The sequence below is a fragment of the Syngnathoides biaculeatus genome, chromosome 10, assembly GCF_019802595.1.
Source record: "Syngnathoides biaculeatus isolate LvHL_M chromosome 10, ASM1980259v1, whole genome shotgun sequence".
NCBI classification, from domain to species: domain Eukaryota; kingdom Metazoa; phylum Chordata; class Actinopteri; order Syngnathiformes; family Syngnathidae; genus Syngnathoides; species Syngnathoides biaculeatus.
In genome coordinates this window covers 18,038,399-18,059,387 of record NC_084649.1, presented here as the reverse complement: position 1 = coordinate 18,059,387, position 20,989 = coordinate 18,038,399, and the positions used below count along the sequence as shown (strand labels likewise).

The window sequence follows — 20,989 nt, the reverse complement described above, 5'->3', positions numbered from 1 at the left end:
TGAAAAGACCAGAAAAGATTTCAGCAATTAACCGTGATGGATGGTGCCCAACCGAATTTGCACAACTGTGTAGCGATCACTTCACTTCAGGTAGGAATTATCCTTCTCAATCTCAAATAACCAACAAGTATTTATAATGCCAAATTGGCTCATTTGAGAACAATGCATTTAAAAAAAACAAAACGACAAGGAGTCCTCTCCAACGTACACAGAAGCGTGTTGCGGACACACGTTAAACTTCGGTAAACCTCTCCCCGACAGACGTTTCTTATTTTTTTAAATATGCATTGTTCTCAAATGAGTCCAATGTGTTTTTTTAAAAAAAATAAACCGTCGGTCACAGAGAGGTTTACGTAGGTTAATGTGTGGCCGCAACACGCTTCCGTGTATGGGAGCTGAGGCCTATCCCGGGGGTTTATTTTCTTTTTTTTAAATATGCATTGGACTCATTTGAGAACATTGCATATTTAAAAATAAACAAATAAAAAAACGTCCATCACGGAGAGTTATACCAAAGATTAACGTGTTGCAGCAACACGCTTCATGTATGGAGGAGCCAACTCGCTGTCTTTTTTTATTTTTTCAGAATTGATGAATGCGAGTTTGTGTAAAACCAGGGGTCATTTGTTTAAATATTGGTATTGTATTAAAAAAATGTGAGTGGCTCCATCACTATGTGGGATTTATTCTCGATTAAGAGCAGATCCAGCAATGAAGAATTTGTATGCGTCCAGACTTTTCTACGCTTTCAAACTCTTCCGTGTAAATCTCGACGACTTACTCACCAGATCCATGTGTAGATCCAGTTGTCCAAGACAAGCAGAAGCGGGTTAATAGTCCACTTTCTTATCAGCAAAAACATAAACTTCGGCATTAAGTATGGGTCCTCTATGACAACTCTCTCTAATTTTACCACATACCTTCGTTTATTATCACCTTCTAAATGTTTAACGGTATTGGACAAAACTCTGTGCGTCGTGCTGTAAGACGTATTTTTGTGTCGTCTCCAACCGAATTACATTTGAAGAATGCTTTGCTAGACCGTCAATATGGCCAGTCACGTGATTTTGGTGATGTAGGTGCACGAGCTCAATTTTGTCCTGCCTGAGGATGCATTTGTGTAGGTTAGTTCTTCAAAATGACTCAACCTGTTCTTGCCTTAAGCTGTTTATTGACAATCCCAGTTGAGGTTTACAGTAAAACTAATATAATATAAAGATAATTTTGTTACACGAACATAGCGTTTGCTTGCAAATTTCTGCTAGCATAATGCTAACACATATCGCACAACACTACAAATAGGCTTAAGAATACCACAGTGTCACATTATTTGCCTCCAAATAATGAGTAATCAAACAAGAAATGGCGCGCAACATATCCATAAAGACGATATCACCATACTCACAGCATATTTTCTTTGTGAAAAGCTGGTTCCAATTTTCGAAAAATATTTGAGAAGAATCGAACACACACAACACAAAACGCAATGTCCTTATTATGAATACTCAGTATCAGTGAGTACTCAAGTGTAAGTACTTGTGTACTCTGTACACTGATTAAAAAAAAAAAAAAAGACTGGGGAAAAAAAAAACTGAAGTCATCATCCGCCATCTTGATACTCCCAAAAAAACAATGCCATTAATCGCTAGTTTCGTGGCTGTGAGAAAACTTTCCACAGGTAAGTTAGAAAGATTTGTTAATGTTTTTTTTTCTGATGAGGTTAATTCACTTGAACAAAGTTTTGTTTACAGTCATTATTGTTGACTGTTCACTTTGCTTCACCTTTATCGACCGACAGTTTTTCATGAAAAAGTGATTTAAATATTTCCCCAAACTTCATCAGTGGATAAGCAAGAAAACACATTTTCTGTGAAATTTTTGATGAATTTCATAATACAGAAGACTGCAAATTGAATTTGATTTTCAAATGCGAAGAAACAAGTCTGAAATAGGACGTCGCAGAGACAACAAATGAACCACGTGTTTAGCATGTATTTTCCCATTGCGAGTCCTTATTTACAAAAATATATCAAATTTATTTACTTGAAATTTTATGGTTTTTATGCCAAAAAATGCTTGTTTTTTTTGCTGTTATGATGATAGTGCTTCACAGCGTATTTTGGGGAAAGTTAACATGTCACGGAAATCGGGCCCTCGGTAATATGCAAGGTTTCTTGCTAGTCACGTTATTATATGTCTTTCCTTTGCACTTTGCCTTTTTTGGCTTACCAAGTCGAATTAAAAATCCTTCATGTGACCCGAACTGAAAAAGTGTCAAACTCACGCGACCAATTTTAATTCTACATGCCAAACTTTGAGACCCCCTCCCGCCATAATCCAACCTGTAAACCATGTCCTCCACACGTTTTGGGAGTACCAAGATGGCAAATTCAATGGTAGTGCCTGGATAGTTGATAAACAGTAACATTTGATGCTGTGGTATTAAATCCGCATCACAAAACCATCCAACCCATCGTGGTATTGTGGTTTTCTCACTTACTTTTGCAGCGACTGACGAGCTGGGTTTCTCCAGGAGGTCCCACAGTTTCTTGCGTTTCTCCCCACAGCACGTGTTGTCGAATTCTTCCCCCTCTCTGTCTTTTAAATTATCCGCCTCCCTCTTGAGCTCCTCGTTCATCTGCTCCTTTTTCTGGTGGTACCTGGCCTGGCAGCAGGACTCTAGGTAAATCTCGTCGATGCCCCAGTAGTCCAGTTCTTGGCTGAAGGACAGGGCACACATCTCCTCCATCATGTGCAGCTTTCCAGTGCGGTAGAAGTTGAGGATGGAGGTGAAGGCGCCCGGGTGTCGGTCGAAAAAGTACTCGTTCTCGTCCAGGTTGTAGTCGTCGCACACCTCCATCAGCGATTCGTGGCTGCTGCAGTCTTGCAGCTTGCCCAGGCGCGTCCGGGGGAGCCGGTCCAGCGTTCGCCAGAGGACCTCGTGCGGCAGGCCGCCCACGTTGAGGCGGACCCTCCGGAAACATGACTTGGTGCGGATGACGTCCACCGGCTCCGGCAGGAGTGACGACGTCGACTGCGAGCCGGCCTTGTTGAACTCTGCCAAGGACTTCTCCATGATGAACGTTCAACTGGGGAGCGGGTGAGCACCCACGACTACGGAGTCCGCTCGGTCCTCTTTTCTGTCATTATTGTCTCTTAAAGAAAAAAAAAAAAGAAAAGAAAAAAAAATCAAAACAGGATAGTAGTACGCACAATGGTTGTCACTAGAATCAAGAGTGCAACTGCCTTAGGTTGTTTGGATGTTTTGCAAAGTGGAACACGGCCTCGCAATGTGAGATCATTTCAGAGTGGAACTATCACCTATAACCATGCAACAATAATTGGACACTCTAAATTGCCCCTAGGTCTGATTATAAGTGCGGCTGTTTGTCTCCATGTGCCCTGCGATTGGCTGGCAACCGGTTCAGGGTGTACCCCACCTACTGCCCATTGACAGCTGCGATAGGCTCCAGCACTCCCCGTGACCCTCGTGAGGATAAGCGGCAAAGAAAATGGATGGACATGATCGGCTAGACTGGGCGAGAATCCAAAGCCGCTTTCAAGTGACGACCAGAGTTCAGCCCCCGGTTGACGTCGTCTAAAACATTACCCCGCAGAGCGAGTGTCATGTCTAGACACTAACAGTGGCACATGTGTGAGGCCTCTGCTATGCTGTCAAAGTCAAACAGTAAGCAGAGCTGCAATTAGTTTTGTAAGGCCAAACGCACTTCAAGTGACCGCAAAAAAATGAGGTGGTGACCCAGCAATTGAGCACCACTCATCTACAGTACCAACGTGCTGCAAGCGGAAAACTGCACCCTTGTATCTGCTTTTGAGCATCCATATAACAATGTATACGGTATCTTTTATTTTTTATTGAACCACAAAAACATGGCGAGATTGGCAAGGCCGAAGCAGACTGCCACAAAGAGGCAACAGGTGAGAATAAAGGGGACAGTGTGGCTATTTTAAAAAAGCTGATCTGACCCATCTCCCCATTCACTGCACCACTCATTTTGGCGACAGACTCTCCAGACTTTGCTGTCTAGCCACAGATGCGTAAAAAATTACATAGTTAATAATTATTGTTAAAAAAAAAGCACAGCATTAGTGTCTCATAGAGCTACATATACATATAAAACGATACAGTTTGTGGGGAAGGAGTTAAGTCTAGCCACAGAGTGTTCGCCGCCTGTGTTTTGTCTTGCTTTTCTTAGCGGCCAATAGTCATGAAGAACGAGATGACAATCGGCGCCTCCGAATCTGACACCGTGACCTCAGAGTCGAGCGGCTGCCTGCGAACACCTCAGCATCCCTCTGGAAGAGCTGGACGAAATGCCAGGGGAGAGAGAAGTCTGGGCTTCCCTGGTTAAGATGCCCCTCCACCCCGGAGGCAACCCAGAATAAGCACAAGAAAAAGAAGGCAACCGAGGTCTCATTATTATTCAACTATTGATACATATATATGGACTGGTATATATTTAAAAAGGTGTATCATTTACTTTTGGTTATCTATGGCAGGAATCACTCCCTGTATTTTATTTTCCACGCTGGTTTTAATGCATATCCAAAATTTAAAGATAATGCCTTTCTCCACCATTGTTGACTAAGTGTCAATCTATCCATCCCTCCATTTTCTTTGCCGCTTATCCTCACAAGGGTCCGAGGGAGTGCTGGAGCCTATCCCAGCTTTCAACGGGCAGGAGGCGGGGTACACTCTGAACTGGTTGCCAGCCAATCGCAGGGCACATGGAGACAAACAGCCGCACTCACAATCACACCTAGGGGCAATTTAGAGTGTACAATTGATGATGCATGTTTTTGGGATGTTTGAGGAAACTGGAGTGCCCGGAGAAAACCCACACAGGCACGGGGAGAACATGCAAACTCCACACAGGAATTGAACCCGGGACCTCAGAACTGTGAGGCCAAGGCTTTACGTGGCGCCCTAGTGTCACTCCTAAATGTCATTATCTTATTAGAAGCAAAATGGTTGATACATCTTTTATCTTACAGATGTTATTAGGTCGTGCTGGTGCGCAGGCAGAATGTCCCCTGCGCTTAAATAAAACTTCCTGCCCAATCAAACAACAATTTGACGCCCCATCAAAACTGTCCCCGTGGGACGAATAACAGAATCAGCGGCTATAAATCTTCTAAATGTGCCGCACGCGTGGCGGCCCTGGAGGGAAAACAGCCTCGTTTTTCTTGACGTTTCCTTTTTAATTGCTGGTGATCTTTTTTGTCACACGGCGTGGGTGGGGACGCGCAGCGGAGCTGTCCAGTGCTGACCCCGCCCCCAATCCGTTCCCTGTTACAAACGTATATCCTCTCTGTTGTTTATTTGTTTGTTTGTTTCACCTCAAAATATGACGTTTGATAGATAGCCTGGGCGCGCTTTGCATTTTGAATGTCCTCTATTTAATCTTGCTTTTTTTCCTCTTTGTTTCGAGTGCGTAAAAAGTGCTTCCGGCCTGCAAACGCCACTCAAACTTTCACACACTTAAAGCCTTCCTCACACGTATAGCATCGCTTGGCTCCAAGGAAGTCGCGTGCACGCAAATGCGCACACACTATAGTAGGACGATAATGTTTTTTTTTCTCCATTTTTTTTTTCTTAATACAGCCTCCCTCCGCCTGTTGTCTTCCACATGACGGCAAAACAGCTTACAGTTGGAAGAATATCCACCCCTGGTGTTGTTTAATGGCGTCACATCGTGGTAATATTGTTGTGGATACAAATAGTCTCCGATCTGTGTGTGCGCGTGTGTGCGTGCGTGTGTGTGCTCCATTTGGCGCATAGCCGAGCCCATTGCATATCATGCAGTGTGATAAAATGGTGATAGAAGATGAGGTAATAATAAACATAATCGTGGCAGTACCGTGGTGAGCTGTTGTTGTTGGCCTCAAGCACAGATGGAGATGTAGCCCCCCACAAAAAAAAAAAAAAAAAAGAGAGGCGCCGTCACTGGTCTACTCGAACCGCGCTGTGATGCCATCCATTCCCTGCACCCTCCTCAGCCCCCGACATGTCACACACGTCTAGCGAGCTCCATACGCCTCACCGCGCCGCATTCCTCGCCCCGTTGCGTGCAGGCCGGCTCCGAGATCAACAAGTACCGACGGGCTGGTCATCCGGAACCGGACCAGTGCTCCCAGTCCGCCGCAACAGCAGCAGGAGGAGGAGGCGGAGGAGGGGGGGGGGGGAGCGACGGAGGAGGTCTTCTCGAGCCAGGCGGCGCACCGGTCTCTTCCTTCAGCACATCGGAGTTAACTCTTTCTGAGCCTCGCGCTGACACCTGAAGGCACCACAGGTCCGTGTATTCCACTGTATGTCAACAGCAGAGCGTGTGGGGGGACGGGACCATCATGTACCCTTCACAGATTTAAAGAGATATAGTTTATAACGACTCCAAAGATGAATATGGATAGTTTTCCTTATAACTTCTCAAAATTGTATTCATTTTATCTTTTTTTCCTCTTTCTTTCTCAGCTAGTAGTGAACCACGTCATGCGGCAGGCTTGCTCTGAAGCATTTTCGTTTGTGAGCTCATAGGTGGTGAGTCGGCTCTGTCATTTTTTTTTCCTTCTGTGTGAATGTCCACGTCACAATTTACGGGTGAATTGCAACTTTTACCATCTAACGGATGAACATTTAATTGTTCTGCAGAGATAGCTGAAAAAGATACAATATCCATCCATCAATCTATCCATTTTCTTCACTGCTTATCCTCACGAGGATCACAGAGAGTGCTAGAGCCTATCCCAGCTGTCAACGGGCAGGAGGCGGGGTTCACCCTGAACTGGTTGCCAGCCAATCACAGGGAATATAGCCGCACCCACAATCACACCTTGGGCCAATCTAGAGTGTCCGATTAATGTTACATGTCTTTGGAATGTGGGAGGAAACCAGAGTGCCCGGAGAAAACCCACGCAGGCACGGGGACAACATGCAAACTCCACACAGGCGGGTCTGGGATTGAACCCAGGACCTCAGAACTGTGAGGCCAACACTTAACCAGCTGTGCCACCGTGGCGCCCGAAGATACATTATTTGTAGTATAATTAAAAAAAAAAAAAGGCCTCCAGCAATCTTAATCTTCTAATTGAGTAAAATATTGAAAAGTCCATTTTGTGAGATATTAAATAAGATGTTGGGTAAGAGACAGGAATGTCATCCAGTATTGCTTTTTTTTTAATACATATAATTTTTGGGAAATGATGAAATATGTCAAACACAACAGGTTTGTCCAATCATAAGTGTGAAATAAATAAATATATACAGATATAAATAGAATATCCAATGCTTAAATTAAGTTGTTCAATGAATTCTTTTGGGTCTGTAGCGGACGAGAAGGTCTCCCTGTGGCTGGAGCATCCCAAAACCGTAGCGGCTCGGATTGAAGGGCGGCACCTGGGCGTCCGGGTCACACGCTTCCAGGTCCAGGTGGGTCAGCATCAAGAGTACAAATCTGGATCCAAACATAAAAAGGTAAAATTCCAACACATGCTCTGGTGTGTTCAATCTTTGTGGAAATATTACATGACAAGAAGATTCTAATGCCTGATACAGAAAATCTTCTGCCTTTGAAGTCTTGTCCCTCCCCTCCACACTTTTCTCTTCATTCAACAGTATAAGGAAATACTACAGTATATAAAGTGGATTAAGTAATATTCAGTAATCCATTGTGATCTCTTAAGTCAGATGAAACTGCACGCTTTGACGGCGAGTACGTCATCTCCCGGCCAGCGACGCTGTGCGTACACGACAGAGCGATACGCATCTTAAACCACTCACTTCTTAATAGTTGTCACAGCGAAGTCTTTCCCCACGCACACGTTGCTCCCGGCACCCCAGGGCATGGTGAAGTACTTCAGTCTGCTACCGTCCTTGTAGAAATCTTCCCTGGCGGTCAGGTCGCCATTTAAGAAGCGGTCATACTTGAAAACCTGCCACAAAGCAAACAGGATGATCATTATTGCAATTGTAACTATTGTTGTTATTCCTCAATTTAGGATAAATGTGGTGACGCGCGATGTTGTCTGAGCATACGGTACCTGAGGTTCCGGATGTATCTGCGGGTCCATTTGGGGGCTGAGGAAGGGGAAGAGACACACTTTGTCCCCTCTTCTGAGGCGGTACTCTCGCCCGTCGGCCATGTGCAGGACTTTGTCTTTCACCACCTCTCTGCTGATCATTGCAGCGGCGGTGAGTCTTAGAGTCTCTTTCAGAACGCTGTCTGTACGATGGACGGAGGGTTAGCTGACTTGAAGAATAACGTTAGAAACCTGAAAATGGCTTTTCGTTTAGCTAAATCTTCTGTAATGAGCGTCACAGTGTCGTTTTTCATCCAGGTGGCGGTGAACGGACGCTGCGGCGTACCTAACACGGGTGTACTGGGTGCCTTGTTCGCTCGCCCCTCCCGGGCGGAGCCGTCCTCGCGACAAAGGCCTCTCATCTCTGATTGGACCGCCTCCTTGGCCTCGGGGTGAGTGAGCAGGAAACCGAGAAGCCAAAAGGCTGCTGGTCCGGCATTACACTGGATGAAAAGAAGAGGAAAAAGGATGTTCGGTATAGAGCTCGTGTACGTGACGTCACCATTTTCACGGCGCCATATTCCCGGTCAAAAAAGCTGCATTGAACCGGAGCAGAATATTCACAATGCCCGAGACTTGTTGTGCTGTTGGTTGTTCGAAAGACAAGACAGATATTCAAAGTGGTCATTTTATAGAATACCATCCGAAAAGACCAGGAAATATCGATGGATTTTGGCAATTAAACATGATAAATGGTGCCCAACCAAAATACGCACACCTGTGTAACGATCGCTTCATTTCAGGTAGGAATTATTCTTCTCAATCTCAAATGACCAAGAGGTATTTATAATGTCAAGTTGGCTCATTTGAGAACAATGCGTACTTAAAAAAAAAAGACAGGGAGCTGTCTCCAACATACACCGAAGCGCGTTGCCGCCACACGTTAAACTTTGCAAAACCTCTCCTCGACAAACGTTTATTTATTTATTTATATTAAATATGCATTGTTCTCAAATGAGTCCAATGCGTATTGAAAAAAAAAAAAAAAGAAAATAAACCGTCAGTCAAAGAGAGGTTTACGTAGGTTAACGTGTGGCCGCAACGCGCTTCCGTGTACGTTAAATATTGCTATTTGTATTGATTACTATCTGAGAAGATCGATGAATTTCAGCGAAGGTTAACATGTAGCCAAACACACTTCCGCATTCACGAGCCGCGTCCCCGTTGAGAACAGATCCAGCAACGAAGTATTTGAATGCGTCCAGACTTTTCTACGCCTTCAAACTCTTCCGTGTAAATCTCGATGACTTACTCCCCGGATCCATGGACTACCAGTTGTCCAAGACGAGCCCAAGCGGGGTAATAGTCCAATTTCTTATACGCGAAAACATCGACTTTGGCATTAAATATGAGTGGTCTATGCCAAGTGTTTCTCATTTTTCCACGTACCTTCGTTTATTATCACCTTCTGAATGTTTAACGGTATCGGACAAAATTCTGGGCGTCGTCCTATAAGACATATTTTCGCTTCGTCTCAATGGATTTAGCATTGAACAATACTTTGTTTGACCGGCAATACGGTCAGTCACGTAACTTCGGTGATGTAGATGCATGAGCTCTATAGATGTTTCACTTGACAATTGGAGATTAAATGCGGTTTTAAACTATCCTTGCTGTACATTCATTCGGAACACCTGCACTGTCTAACAAGTTCTGCACAGAGAAAAAGTGACAAAGGATTTGGGATATAATTCATATCACTCCAAAACAAAGTATAATTAAAAAAGTAAGAGTAAAAGTAAAGTAAAAGTTCAACTGCCCACGTGACTGTGATAATGGATCTCGCAAGTGTAGCAAATGACATATCTGGTGAGCAGAAGCAACGAGACCGATCCTACGCCGCCGTCAGCGTCTCTGCGAGGAACACCTGAGCCTGTCAGACAGTAATGGCTTCGGGTTAAGCGAGCTGTTCTTTTTTTTTTTTTTTTTTTTTTTTTTACGTCTGCACATCTGAGGACTGACAGGCTGGCCAAATGGCCACTCGCTCCGGCACTTTGTATCCTCTGCCACCTTTACATCCTCACGTAATGACCGTCTGATCGCGCTAGCAGACACACAAGAGAAATTCTGTTTGCTGTGATGAACGTGGCGCCGAGTGGCCTGTTGTATTTTTCAGGACACGTTGAGCGATGTAGACTTTTTATTAAAGATGATTGGGGCATTATTATTATTATTATTATTATTATTATTATTATTGGCTGGCCCGGAGCTATTAAGCCAATCCCTTCTCCATAAAAGACACAACCTTCACATCTGTTCTCCTGAATAGTGCTTTTTTTTTCAAGTAAAAAAAGAAAAAAAGTACTGAGGTCGGGAACTTTCTCTTAATGCCTGGTGTGCTTTTTGTACGAAACTGCAATAATGAAATCTAAAACTTTACACTTGAAACAACATTTTTTTTTGTGAGAATGGACGGAAAAGCAAACTCCAGAATTCTCCAATTTGTGTTATAAACATCTTTATAGCAATTTATTCTTGGAGTTCAATTAAAACTGTCAATTGAAATAACAATTTCATGTTTTTTTTTTTAACCACAGTGCCATCTGCTGGCTTTGGTGGGTCACTGCTACATCTGCCCCAAATGCATCATCACAACTACTTCCGACTGCTTCGAGCCAGTTATTGGTCACTATGCTGTTTCCCTGGCAACGAGGGCCACAGGGCTCCACTGTGCCACAAAGCAACACAAAGCAAACAAAGGTTTGGCAGGTGTATGTTCAGAAAAAAATGCACACTACTCCAAAACAGCCCCATTATGATGAAAATAAATTCTATCAAATACATTTTTGAACAGGGAGTCACTGATTGTGTAGTTCATCTAAAGAATCCCATACCGGATCGGTCGTGGCCCGGGTTAACAACGCCCGCCCCCGGCACTGCTAACCTGCAGGGCGTCGGTGGAAATTCAGCTACTGTGGGTCGAAGACAAAGAAGAGGAGGAAACCGGACCCAGCGTCAGAAGAAAAAGAGGAATGCACAGAGCCTACAACTGAGTGTAGGGACTTTGAATGTTGGGACTATGACAGGAAAAGCACAGGAGTTGGTTGACATGATGATTAGGAGAAAGGTTGATATTCTGTGCATCCAAGAGAGCAGGTGGAAAGGTAGTAAGGCTAGAAGTTTGGGAGCAGGGTTTAAATTATTCTACCACGGAGTAGATGGGAAGAGAAATGGAGTAGGGGTTATTTTAAAGGAAGAGCTGGCTAAGAATGTCTTGGAGGTGAAAAGAGTATCAGATCGAGTGATGAGACTAAAATTTGAAATTGAGGGTGTTATGTATAATGTGGTTAGCGGCTATGCACCACAGGTAGGATGTGACCTAGAGTTGAAAGAGAAATTCTGGAAGGAACTAGATGAAGTAGTTCTGAGCATCCCAGACAGCGAGAGAGTTGTGATTGGTGCAGATTGTAATGGACATATTGGTAAAGGAAACAGGGGCGATGAAGAAGTGATGGGTAAGTACGGCATCCAGGAAAGGAACTTTGAAGGGCAGATGGTGGTGGACTTTGCAAAAAGGATGGAGATGGCTGTAGTGAACACTTATTTCCAGAAGAGGGAGGAACACATAGTGACCTACAAGAGCGGAGGTAGAACCACGCAGGTAGATTATATTTTGTGCAGACGATGTAATCTGAAGGAGGTTACTGACTGTAAAGTAGTGGTAGGGGAGAGTGTAGCTCGACAGCATAGGATGGTAGTGTGTAGGATGACTCTGGTGGTGGGTAGGAAGATTAAGAAGACAAAGGTAGAGCAGAGAACCATGTGGTGGAAGCTGAGAAAGGAAGAATGTTGTGCGGCCTTCCGGAAAGAGGTGAGACAGGCTCTCGATGGACAACCGAAGCTCCCGGAAGACTGGACGACGACAGCCAAGGTGATCAGAGAGACAGGCAGGAGAGTACTTGGTGTGTCATCTGGTAGGAAAGGGGAGAAGGAGACTTGGTGGTGGAACCCCAAAATACAGGGAGTAATACAAGGAAAGAGATTAGCGAAGAAGAAGTGGGATACTGAGAGGACTGAGGAGAGGCGAAAGGAGTACATCGAGATGCGACGTAGGGCAAAGGTAGAGGTGGCAAAGGCTAAACAAGAGGCATATGAAGACATGTACACCAGGTTGGACACGAAAGAAGGAGAAAAGGATCTCTACAGGTTGGCCAGACAGAGGGATAGAGATGGGAAGGATGTGCAGCAGGTCAGGGTGATTAAGGATAGAGATGGAAATGTGTTGACTGGTGCCGGTAGTGTACTAAATAGATGGAAAGAATACTTTGAGAAGTTGTTGAATGAAGAAAATGAGAGAGAAGGAAGAGTTGAAGAGGCAAGAGTGAAGGACCAGGAAGTGGAAATGATTACTAAGGGGGAAGTCAGAAAGGCATTACAAAGGATGAAAAATGGGAAGGCAGTTGGTCCTGATGACATACCGGTAGAGGTATGGAAGCAATTTGGAGAGATGGCTGTGGAGTTTTTGACCAACTTATTCAACAGAATACTAGCGGGCGAAAAGATGCCTGAAGAATGGAGGAAAAGTGTTCTAGTTCCCATTTTTAAGAACAAAGGGGATGTTCAGAGCTGTGGGAACTATAGAGGAATAAAGTTGATGAGCCACACAATGAAGTTATGGGAAAGAGTAGTGGAGGCTAGACTCAGGACAGAAGTAAGTATCTGCGAGCAACAGTATGGTTTCATGCCTAGAAAGAGTACCACAGATGCATTATTTGCCTTGAGGATGCTCGTGGAAAAGTACAGAGAAGGTCAGAAGGAGCTACATTGCGTCTTTGTGGACCTAGAGAAAGCCTATGACAGAGTACCAAGAGAGGAACTGTGGTACTGCATGCGTAAGTCTGGTGTGGCAGAGAAGTATGTTAAAATAGTACAGGACATGTATGATGGCAGCAGAACAATGGTGAGGTGTGCCTTAGGTGTGACAGAGGAATTTAAGGTGGAGGTGGGACTGCATCAGGGATCAGCTCTGAGCCCCTTCCTATTTGCAGTGGTAATGGATAGGCTGACAGATGAGGTTAGACTGGAATCCCCTTGGACCATGATGTTCGCAGATGATATTGTCATGTGCAGTGAAAGCAGGGAGCATGCAGAGGAACAATTGGAAAGATGGAGACATGCACTGGAAAGGAGAGGAATGAAGATTAGCCGAAGTAAAACAGAATATATGTGCGTGAATGAGAAAAGTGGAGGGGGAAGAGTGAGGCTACAGGGAGAAGAGATAGCGAGGGTGGATGACTTCAAATACTTGGGGTCAACAATCCAGAGCAATGGTGAGTGTGGTAAGGAAGTGAAGAAACGGGTCCAAGCAGGTTGGAACAGCTGGCGAAAGGTGTCTGGTGTGTTATGTGACAGAAGAGTGTCTGCTAGGATGAAGGGCAAAGTTTACAAAACAGTGGTGAGGCCGGCCATGATGTACGGATTAGAGACGGTGGCACTGAAGAAACAACAGGAAGCTGAACTGGAGGTGGCAGAAATGAAGATGTTGAGGTTCTCGCTCGGAGTGACCAGGTTGGATAGGATTAGAAATGAGCTCATGAGAGGGACAGCCAAAGCTGGATGTTTTGGAGACAAGATTCAAGAGAGCAGACTTCGATGGTTTGGACATGTTCAGAGGCGAGAGAGAGAGTATATTGGCAGAAGGATGCTGAGGATGGAGCTCCCAGGCAAAAGAGCGAGAGGAAGACCAAAGAGAAGGTTTATGGATGTGGTGAGGGAAGACATGAGGGCAGTTGGGGTTAGAGAGGAAGATGCAGGAGATAGGCTAAGATGGCAAAAGATGACACGCTGTGGCGACCCCTAACGGGACAAGCCGAAAGGAAAAGAAGAAGAAGTCACTGATTGTGTAGTGGTACACACGCTTTCCTTTGGTACGGGCAGCGCGGGATAGATTCCTTCCGAGTGAGGGTGTCGATATTTGCCCTGTGACTGACTGGTGACCAGTTCAGAGTGTCTGGCTTTCGCTCGAAGCTAGCTGGGATAGGCTCCAGCTTTCCCGCAACCCTTGTGAGGATAAGTGGCTTGGATAATGAACGTATGGAACATAATACCTACTCTCTTATCAAATACAAAATATGGAGCGAAAAGATATTTTTAGCTTTTTGGCCGTAGTGCGATCTACTGACTTTTTCAAACCAGTTGCTGGTCACTATGCCGTTTCCATAGCAACTCGGGGCACAGGCCCTGCTGCCCCACATGGAAAGAAAGGGACAACGAGATCTGGCAGGGACATGTTCACATCACATTACTCCAAACAGCGCAATAATGATTGGATTTATATTTATAACGACAGTAGAAGCTCGGTTCTCGACCACAATCTGTTCTAGAAGGTGGTTCGAAAACCGATTTGTTCGAAAACCGAATCGACTGCCACCAAGTTATGTTATTTCCGTTTTTTTTTTTTTTTTTCAGGGGTATGTTCGAATTGACAATAACAAAGCACGTCGTGGGTGGGTCAGCTGATCGGGCCGCGCGCGTTGTGTTATTTCCGGGTTTGGTTAGGGGGCGTTCGAGTACCAGGAAGAAGTACCGATTTTCGTTTTGAAAACAGAAGCAAAAAAAATCTTGAAATTTTCTTTCAATTTCAATTATGTTTATGTTTTTTTTTTTTTTTTTTAGGAGGGTATTTCTAGAGTAAGTGGTTCACTTTTTTTTTTTTTGGGTGGTCCTTTTTCCAAAAAAAAAAAAAAAAAAGCTAGAGAAGCTCTGACCTAGACTGCCTGTGTTCTGCACTGAAAGATTCATGATGATGATGAAAACTCATGTTCCTCAATAATTTACCAGTTGAGGAATAAAATGTGTTTGCCAGTGATTGTGAGTCCCTGTCGAGCACGCGCGTGTGCATGCGCTCGCGTGTGCTTGCTTGCACAAAAAAAAAATAAATAAATAAAAATAATGAAATCCAGCGACCAATCACTTTTGGTGCTTATTAGTGTCCGTCAATGGCATTGATTGGATTCATCACCGGGCGGTGTTGTCGGTTTTCAAGCAGCGTGCGCACCTCCGCTTCAGCTTGCACGTGACAGACGCGTTTCACAACACTTTTCTGGCCTCAGTGTCAATCCCTCTGTTCTCTGTCCAGGGACCGCTCCACTTCCCGTCCCAGACGGTCGTGCTCCGGAATCCCAGCAGGCGTGCTGGAGCGCAAACAAACAAGCAGGAAGGCTGACTAATGGTCTTTCCCCTCATCTCCGGAGCGCAGCAGAGCTCCTGCAGTCAGCAGGTGACTTACAGCACTGACGGGGTCTTTCCTCGCATCGCACGTCATCTTTCCGGCGGGGTGATTATGTTCTGCAACAACTGAGGCGGGCACAATCTAAGCTTGCTATCGCCCCCTATTGGCAATATGAATCAGTGAGGATTTTTACTCACAGTTTTAAGCGTTTATTCAATGTCCTTGCTATCAACTTTCAGGTTCTTTTCATGGACCGAATATTGCATTATTATTATCAACATCCGAATGGTATTTTTTTGTTAACTATAGAAGTGATGCTGCTGGCCCTGTTTTTGTTTTAATCAAAAAAATAATAAGTGGAATTTTTAACATTTATACTATATTGGCATTTTGGAGGCGGCACGGTGGCTCAGCTGGAAAGCATTGGCCTCACAGTTTCAAAGGCCTGGGCTCGATCCGTGCCTACGTGGGTTTTCACCGGACTCTCCGGTTTCCTCCCAGATCCCAAAAACATGCAACATAAACTGGACACTCTAAATTGCCCCTAGGTGTGATTGTGAGTGCGGCTGTTTCTCTCTATGTGCCCTGCGATTGGCTGGTGACCAGTTCAGCGTGTACCCCGCCTCCTGCCCGTTGACAGCTGGGATAGGCTCCAGCACTCCCTGCAACCCTCATGAGGATAAGCGGATGACATTTTGGAAAACTTTTACTGTAGGACACTTTATGCAGCTGTTTCTTTGTTTAAAGTTTCTTTTAACTTTATAAGACACGGTACTAGGCCCGGGAGCTCGCTGCACTTTTTGTTATAATTTTTATAAAATGTCCAAGACTGACGAAAAAAATTGACATGCTAATTGAACATAGACTTAAAATCTTTTACAGTCGTCTAGGAGTTTATATTATTCAAAATCTTTCTGCTAAGAATTTCCTTTTTAAAGCAAATGAATTTTGTTTATCGGCCTCCTTGACGGCTATTCATTACTTTTGTATCGGCCCTGTCGATCGCTACCATGTAGCCTCCAATTCACTTTTTCTGCCTCACTAGTACATGTAATACAGAAAACTATGTTATAACTAGTCTGGCAAAACTGTGTACTAGTTGACAACTTTATGCAACTAGTACTAATAGTGACATTCAAAAATTAAAATTATTATCTAGCACTTCTCTTGGAGTTTGCTAATGTTCACAGTCCAATTAGCGAGTACAAGGAATGTACTAGTACATGGACCTCAGATGAATGTCAAGCAGTTTTCCATATCATTTAACCCTCCCTTCTGCCATCAAAATACAGTACATTCAAAAGGCCAAGTTAATATGTTAATGTTGCAACTTAAAAAAATTAAAATAAACGTGCATGTGTACTCACTTCGTTGAAGGTGTGTATCGTCCCAGGGTGAACAAAACAAAACCACAACAGTATTCCCATATAATCTGATCTACAAGTCCAGGCAGGTTCCAAAACTAACTTCTGTCAAGAAATCTTCTGGCTCGGGCTTTTTCTTTGTTGGCTAAACACCGAAGCATTCTCAGACATTTTGGGGCGTGGCAAGGTTTGAGCTGTTCTGCTGTATTTATTTTTGCAGCCCTGCGATTGACTGTCAACCGTCGAGGGGGCGTACAACGCCTCTTGCCCTGAGTCGGCTCCAACTTCCTCCTGACCCTCAAGAGGATAAGCAGTGGGAAGATGAATGCAGTGAAACCAAATCACGGTATTAGTAGACTGATGAAAACTAATCTACGGGCAGATTAACTTCCCTCAATGTCATTTAAGCTCTTTTAGCTTCTCAACATTCTCCGGTTGATTCCCAGCAATAGAGCAGCCATGTTTAAATGTTTTTTTTTTTTTTAAATGAGATTAATAAGAGTACAACAAGACTGCAATTAACTATAATTGCCTGTAATTGCCTGGAGTTTTTTTTGTCTTTCACTTTGACAAACATATGATTTGTTTTGTCATGGGTTTGATATTATTTGCCAACTTCCCTTTAAGGTTGAGCAAGCAAAAAAAAAAAAAAAAAAAAAAAAAAATCCCCAACCTCCATGTCATTTTCCTTACCAATGATGGGGCATTTTTTACTTTCCTCGGAATGTTCTAAAATTAGGTGGCACGACAGTGCGACTGCTTAAACAATCTGCCTCACAGTTCTGAAGACCGGGGTTCAGATCCCAGTCCCGCCTATGTGGAGTTTGCATGTTCCTCTGTGTCTGTGTGGGTTTTCCCCGGGTACTCCGGTTTCCTCCCACATCCCAAAAACATGCATTGATTGGACACCCTAAATTGCCTCAAGGTGTGATTGTGTGTGCGAATGGTTATTTGTTTCTATGTTTCCTGTGATTAGCTGGCGACCAGTTCTGGATGTACTCCGCCTCGAGAAAATAGCTGGGATGGGCTCAAGCACTCCCACAACCTTTGTGGGGATAAGCGGCTCAGAAAAGGGATGGATGGATGTTACAGAAGCGACTATTTTTCAATTTGTGTGCGGAGACCCATTTGACATGTGTTTGAATGCTGCTCTTTTATTCTGAGCACAGCCACATGCCCCGTTCTGAGTGGGTGTGCACACTTTTGCAACTAAATTAATGAAGTTATTTTAACATCCCCTTGTGAATTATTTTTCTTACATCAATTGAGTTCTACAGTTTATAAGTCACTTCACTGAAGGAAAAGGTTATGAAATGAACTTCTGGGGTGTGTGGACTTTTAATAACCAGCGTCTGGTTTTACACTTACTTGTGTAATCCACAGCTGCAGCAGGAGAGCTCTCCTCTGCATGTCAGCATCCACTCCCTCTTCCTGGAGGAAGCGCTGGTAGCTCCGCTGCCAGGACCGCCACTCGCTGTCGTCGTTGTGCCCGTTGCTCAGAGACAGAAGCTCCCACAGTCGCTCGCGCGACGAGTGGGCTGTCTTGCTCTCCCCTGTCGTGCACAGTCCACGTCAACCCTCTGATACAAATTCATCTACTGTAATAATAGTTATGGCTGATTATGAAGCTCACCTCCTCGGAGAGAGCAGCGAGCCAGTTTGGAAAGGAGGTGGTCAAATGTGCGGAACTCGCTATAGACCGCCGCGACGTTCTCCGTGCTGTCAAACAGCGTGAGGTAGCCGGCTCTGTGCACAACAACAGAGACAACAAAACTGCCTCGGTAAATTTTAATGGCGAAAATTACAATTTTACAGGAAAAAACTATTGGTACGGGGGACAAAGGCGTCACTACGCATTCATGCACTTGGCCACCAGTGGGCAGTATAATACAGTCACGCAGAAACAAACGAAGAAAGGTTTCGCAACTCCAATTGTCTCAGTAAACTGCAACTATATTCGTCCTTTTTTTTTGCAGAGGATGACAAATATACAAGTATGTAAGTGGTATTTTGTAATATTGTCTGTCTATGTGTGTTGCTGCACCGATATGCTTCGTTAGCCCGTCTATGACATTTTGCATTGTTCGTTTGCATCAAGCTTAACCTGACTTTCCCAAGGTGAAGCTATATGGGTATTGTAAATCTCCATCCATCTATTTTCTTAGCTGCTTATCCTCACAAGGGTCGCGCGGAGCGCTGGAGCTTATCCCAGCTGTCAATCGCAGGGCACATGGAGACAAACAGCGGCAGTCACAATCACACCTATGAGCAATTTAGAGTGTCCAATTAATGTTGCATGTTTTTTTTAGGATATGGGAGGAAACCGGGGTGACGGGAGAAAACCCACACAGGGACGGGGAGAACATGCAAACTCCGCACAGGCAGGTCGATTGAACCCGGGACCTCAGAACTGCGAGGCTAACACTTTCCATCGACCGTGCCGCCTGTTTTAAATATACTTTCTGTAATTACCTTTTGTCATGCCCACAGTTTATGAATGCATTTCTATTGGGGGGCGGGGGCGGGGGCGGGGGGGTCTCGGCACCCCCGCCATTGATGAATATATTTTGACCAGGAAAAAACTGGTGCCAGCTCCACCTCATCGCCGACATGCTGCAATTGTTAATTGTTACTTATTGTTTGTATGGTTAATGAAGGTTTTATAATGGTTAGGGGAAATATTGTGAACAAATTGACCAGTTAGTAGTTCCATTGTAAATCTGTTATGTTTTTTTTTTTAATTTGTTTATTTACCTAGAGGTGAAGTTACCTGAAGAGGAGCCTGTAACATAGGCTGAAGAGTCCCTCTTGTGTCCACTCCGATTGGCCGGACAGATGACGTAAGAGTATCTCCTGAATGTGAGCGCTCATTGAACGATTCATCTCCGACAAGCTGACACCTCGAAAATGTCTGCAGGGCAAACGCCGAACGCGGCTCATTGTGAAATGTGCACAATTGCAGCATAATTCCGGTTCCCGTTGAGTGAATCATTGACTTACGTTTCCATAAACGTCCTCTCCGCTGCGGGCTCGACGCCTGGCAGCCGCAGACTGAAAACTCTTTTTATGAGCTGCTGTCGGGTGCGGCTGGAGTCCAAGTGGACGTTGTCGTTCAGCACTGCGTCGAAAGAGTGCGGATCCAGCAGCACGGTCACGTAACTGCCCGCGGCGCACACCTGAAAAGCACATAATTCTTCACTGACTCACATTCACATGCGATTGCCTCTGAAGACAGAAAATCGGAATGAAACCGACAATTGTGCAACAAGTTGAAGAGTTTTTCTCATTGTTCTTTGTTATTTGAGACACAATACTAAATTCATGGTATATAATTAGAGAAAAATGTGAAAAAAAGTCATCATCCTTAAAATAATATTTTAACATCTGTGTACTATAGTGGAGTCTAATTTGGAACATTTTAGTGCAAGCGTTTGCTTTCACGAGGAATTTGAAAATATTATAGTTTGGTCACATACTGCTTTAATGGAAATATGTATTGATTTTGAAATACAGTTCTTTTTACATTGGTTAATTTGCAAAATACACTGGAATAAAATACTTTTGACATTAAAAAAATAGAATACTGAATGCATATATTGCGCCTGGTTTTTAACATGTAAATTTACACCTTGGAAAAAAGGAATCTTTTTAATACTTAATATATATGGATGAATATATATATATCATAAAAAGTATATACAACTTTATTTTAGTTATTGACTTTTGTGCGTGCTTAATCTGCAAGAAGAATGTCCTTAAAAGTTTCCCTTCTTCAGTTACGGAGATAATACTGCACTGTTATGACCACTTCTTCGACTTCTCCTTTCGGCTTGTCCCGTTAGGGGTCGCAACAGCGTGTTGCCTTTTTCCGTCAAAGCTTATCTCATGCATCCTCCTCTCTAATCCATCAACCTTTTCTTTGGTCTTCTTCTCATTCTTTTGTCTGGCAGCTCCATCCTCAACACCCTTCTACCAATATACTCGCACTCTCGCCTCTGAACATGTCCAAACCATCGAAGTCTGCTCTCTCGAACCTTGTCTTTGGTAAAACATCCAACTTTGGCTGTCCCTCTAATGAGCTCATTTCTAATCCTATCCAACGTGCTCACTCCGAGCGAGAACCTCAACATCTTCATTTCTGCCACCTCCAGTTCTGCTTCCTGTTGTCTCTTCAGTGCCACCGTCTCTCATCCGTACACCATGGCCTGCCTCACCACTGTTTTATCAACTTTGCCCTTCATCCTCGCAGAAACTCTTTTGTCACATAACACACCAGACACCTTCCGCCAGCTGTTTCAACCTTCTTGGCACCGTTTCTTCACTTCATTTCCACACTCTCCATTGCTCTGTATTGTTG

General features: G+C 44.2%; 2 protein-coding genes across 2 annotated transcripts in view; both read right to left on the bottom strand.

The window, feature by feature from the left end:
- Window positions 1-7,824, bottom strand: part of kcnb1 (potassium voltage-gated channel, Shab-related subfamily, member 1) — a 40,389-nt gene extending 32,565 nt beyond the window's left edge. Inside the window, exons 1-2 of the mRNA XM_061833374.1 lie at window positions 7,799-7,824; window positions 2,501-3,155 (exon numbers count right to left, since the gene is read on the bottom strand). Of these exons, the coding sequence (XP_061689358.1) occupies window positions 2,501-3,076 (576 nt within the window). The 5' untranslated portion in view covers window positions 3,077-3,155; window positions 7,799-7,824. The remainder of the gene's footprint in view (window positions 1-2,500; window positions 3,156-7,798) is intronic.
- Window positions 7,599-19,588, bottom strand: ptgis (prostaglandin I2 (prostacyclin) synthase). The gene is made up of 6 exons (XM_061833382.1): window positions 19,403-19,588; window positions 18,266-18,378; window positions 18,001-18,185; window positions 8,384-8,540; window positions 8,059-8,240; window positions 7,599-7,950 (listed from the first exon to the last, which is right to left on the bottom strand). Exons 1-6 carry the CDS (start codon window positions 19,570-19,572, stop codon window positions 7,795-7,797), a joined length of 963 nt encoding a protein of 320 aa, XP_061689366.1. The 5' UTR covers window positions 19,573-19,588; the 3' UTR covers window positions 7,599-7,794.
- Between the last annotated feature and the right edge of the window lie 1,401 nt (window positions 19,589-20,989).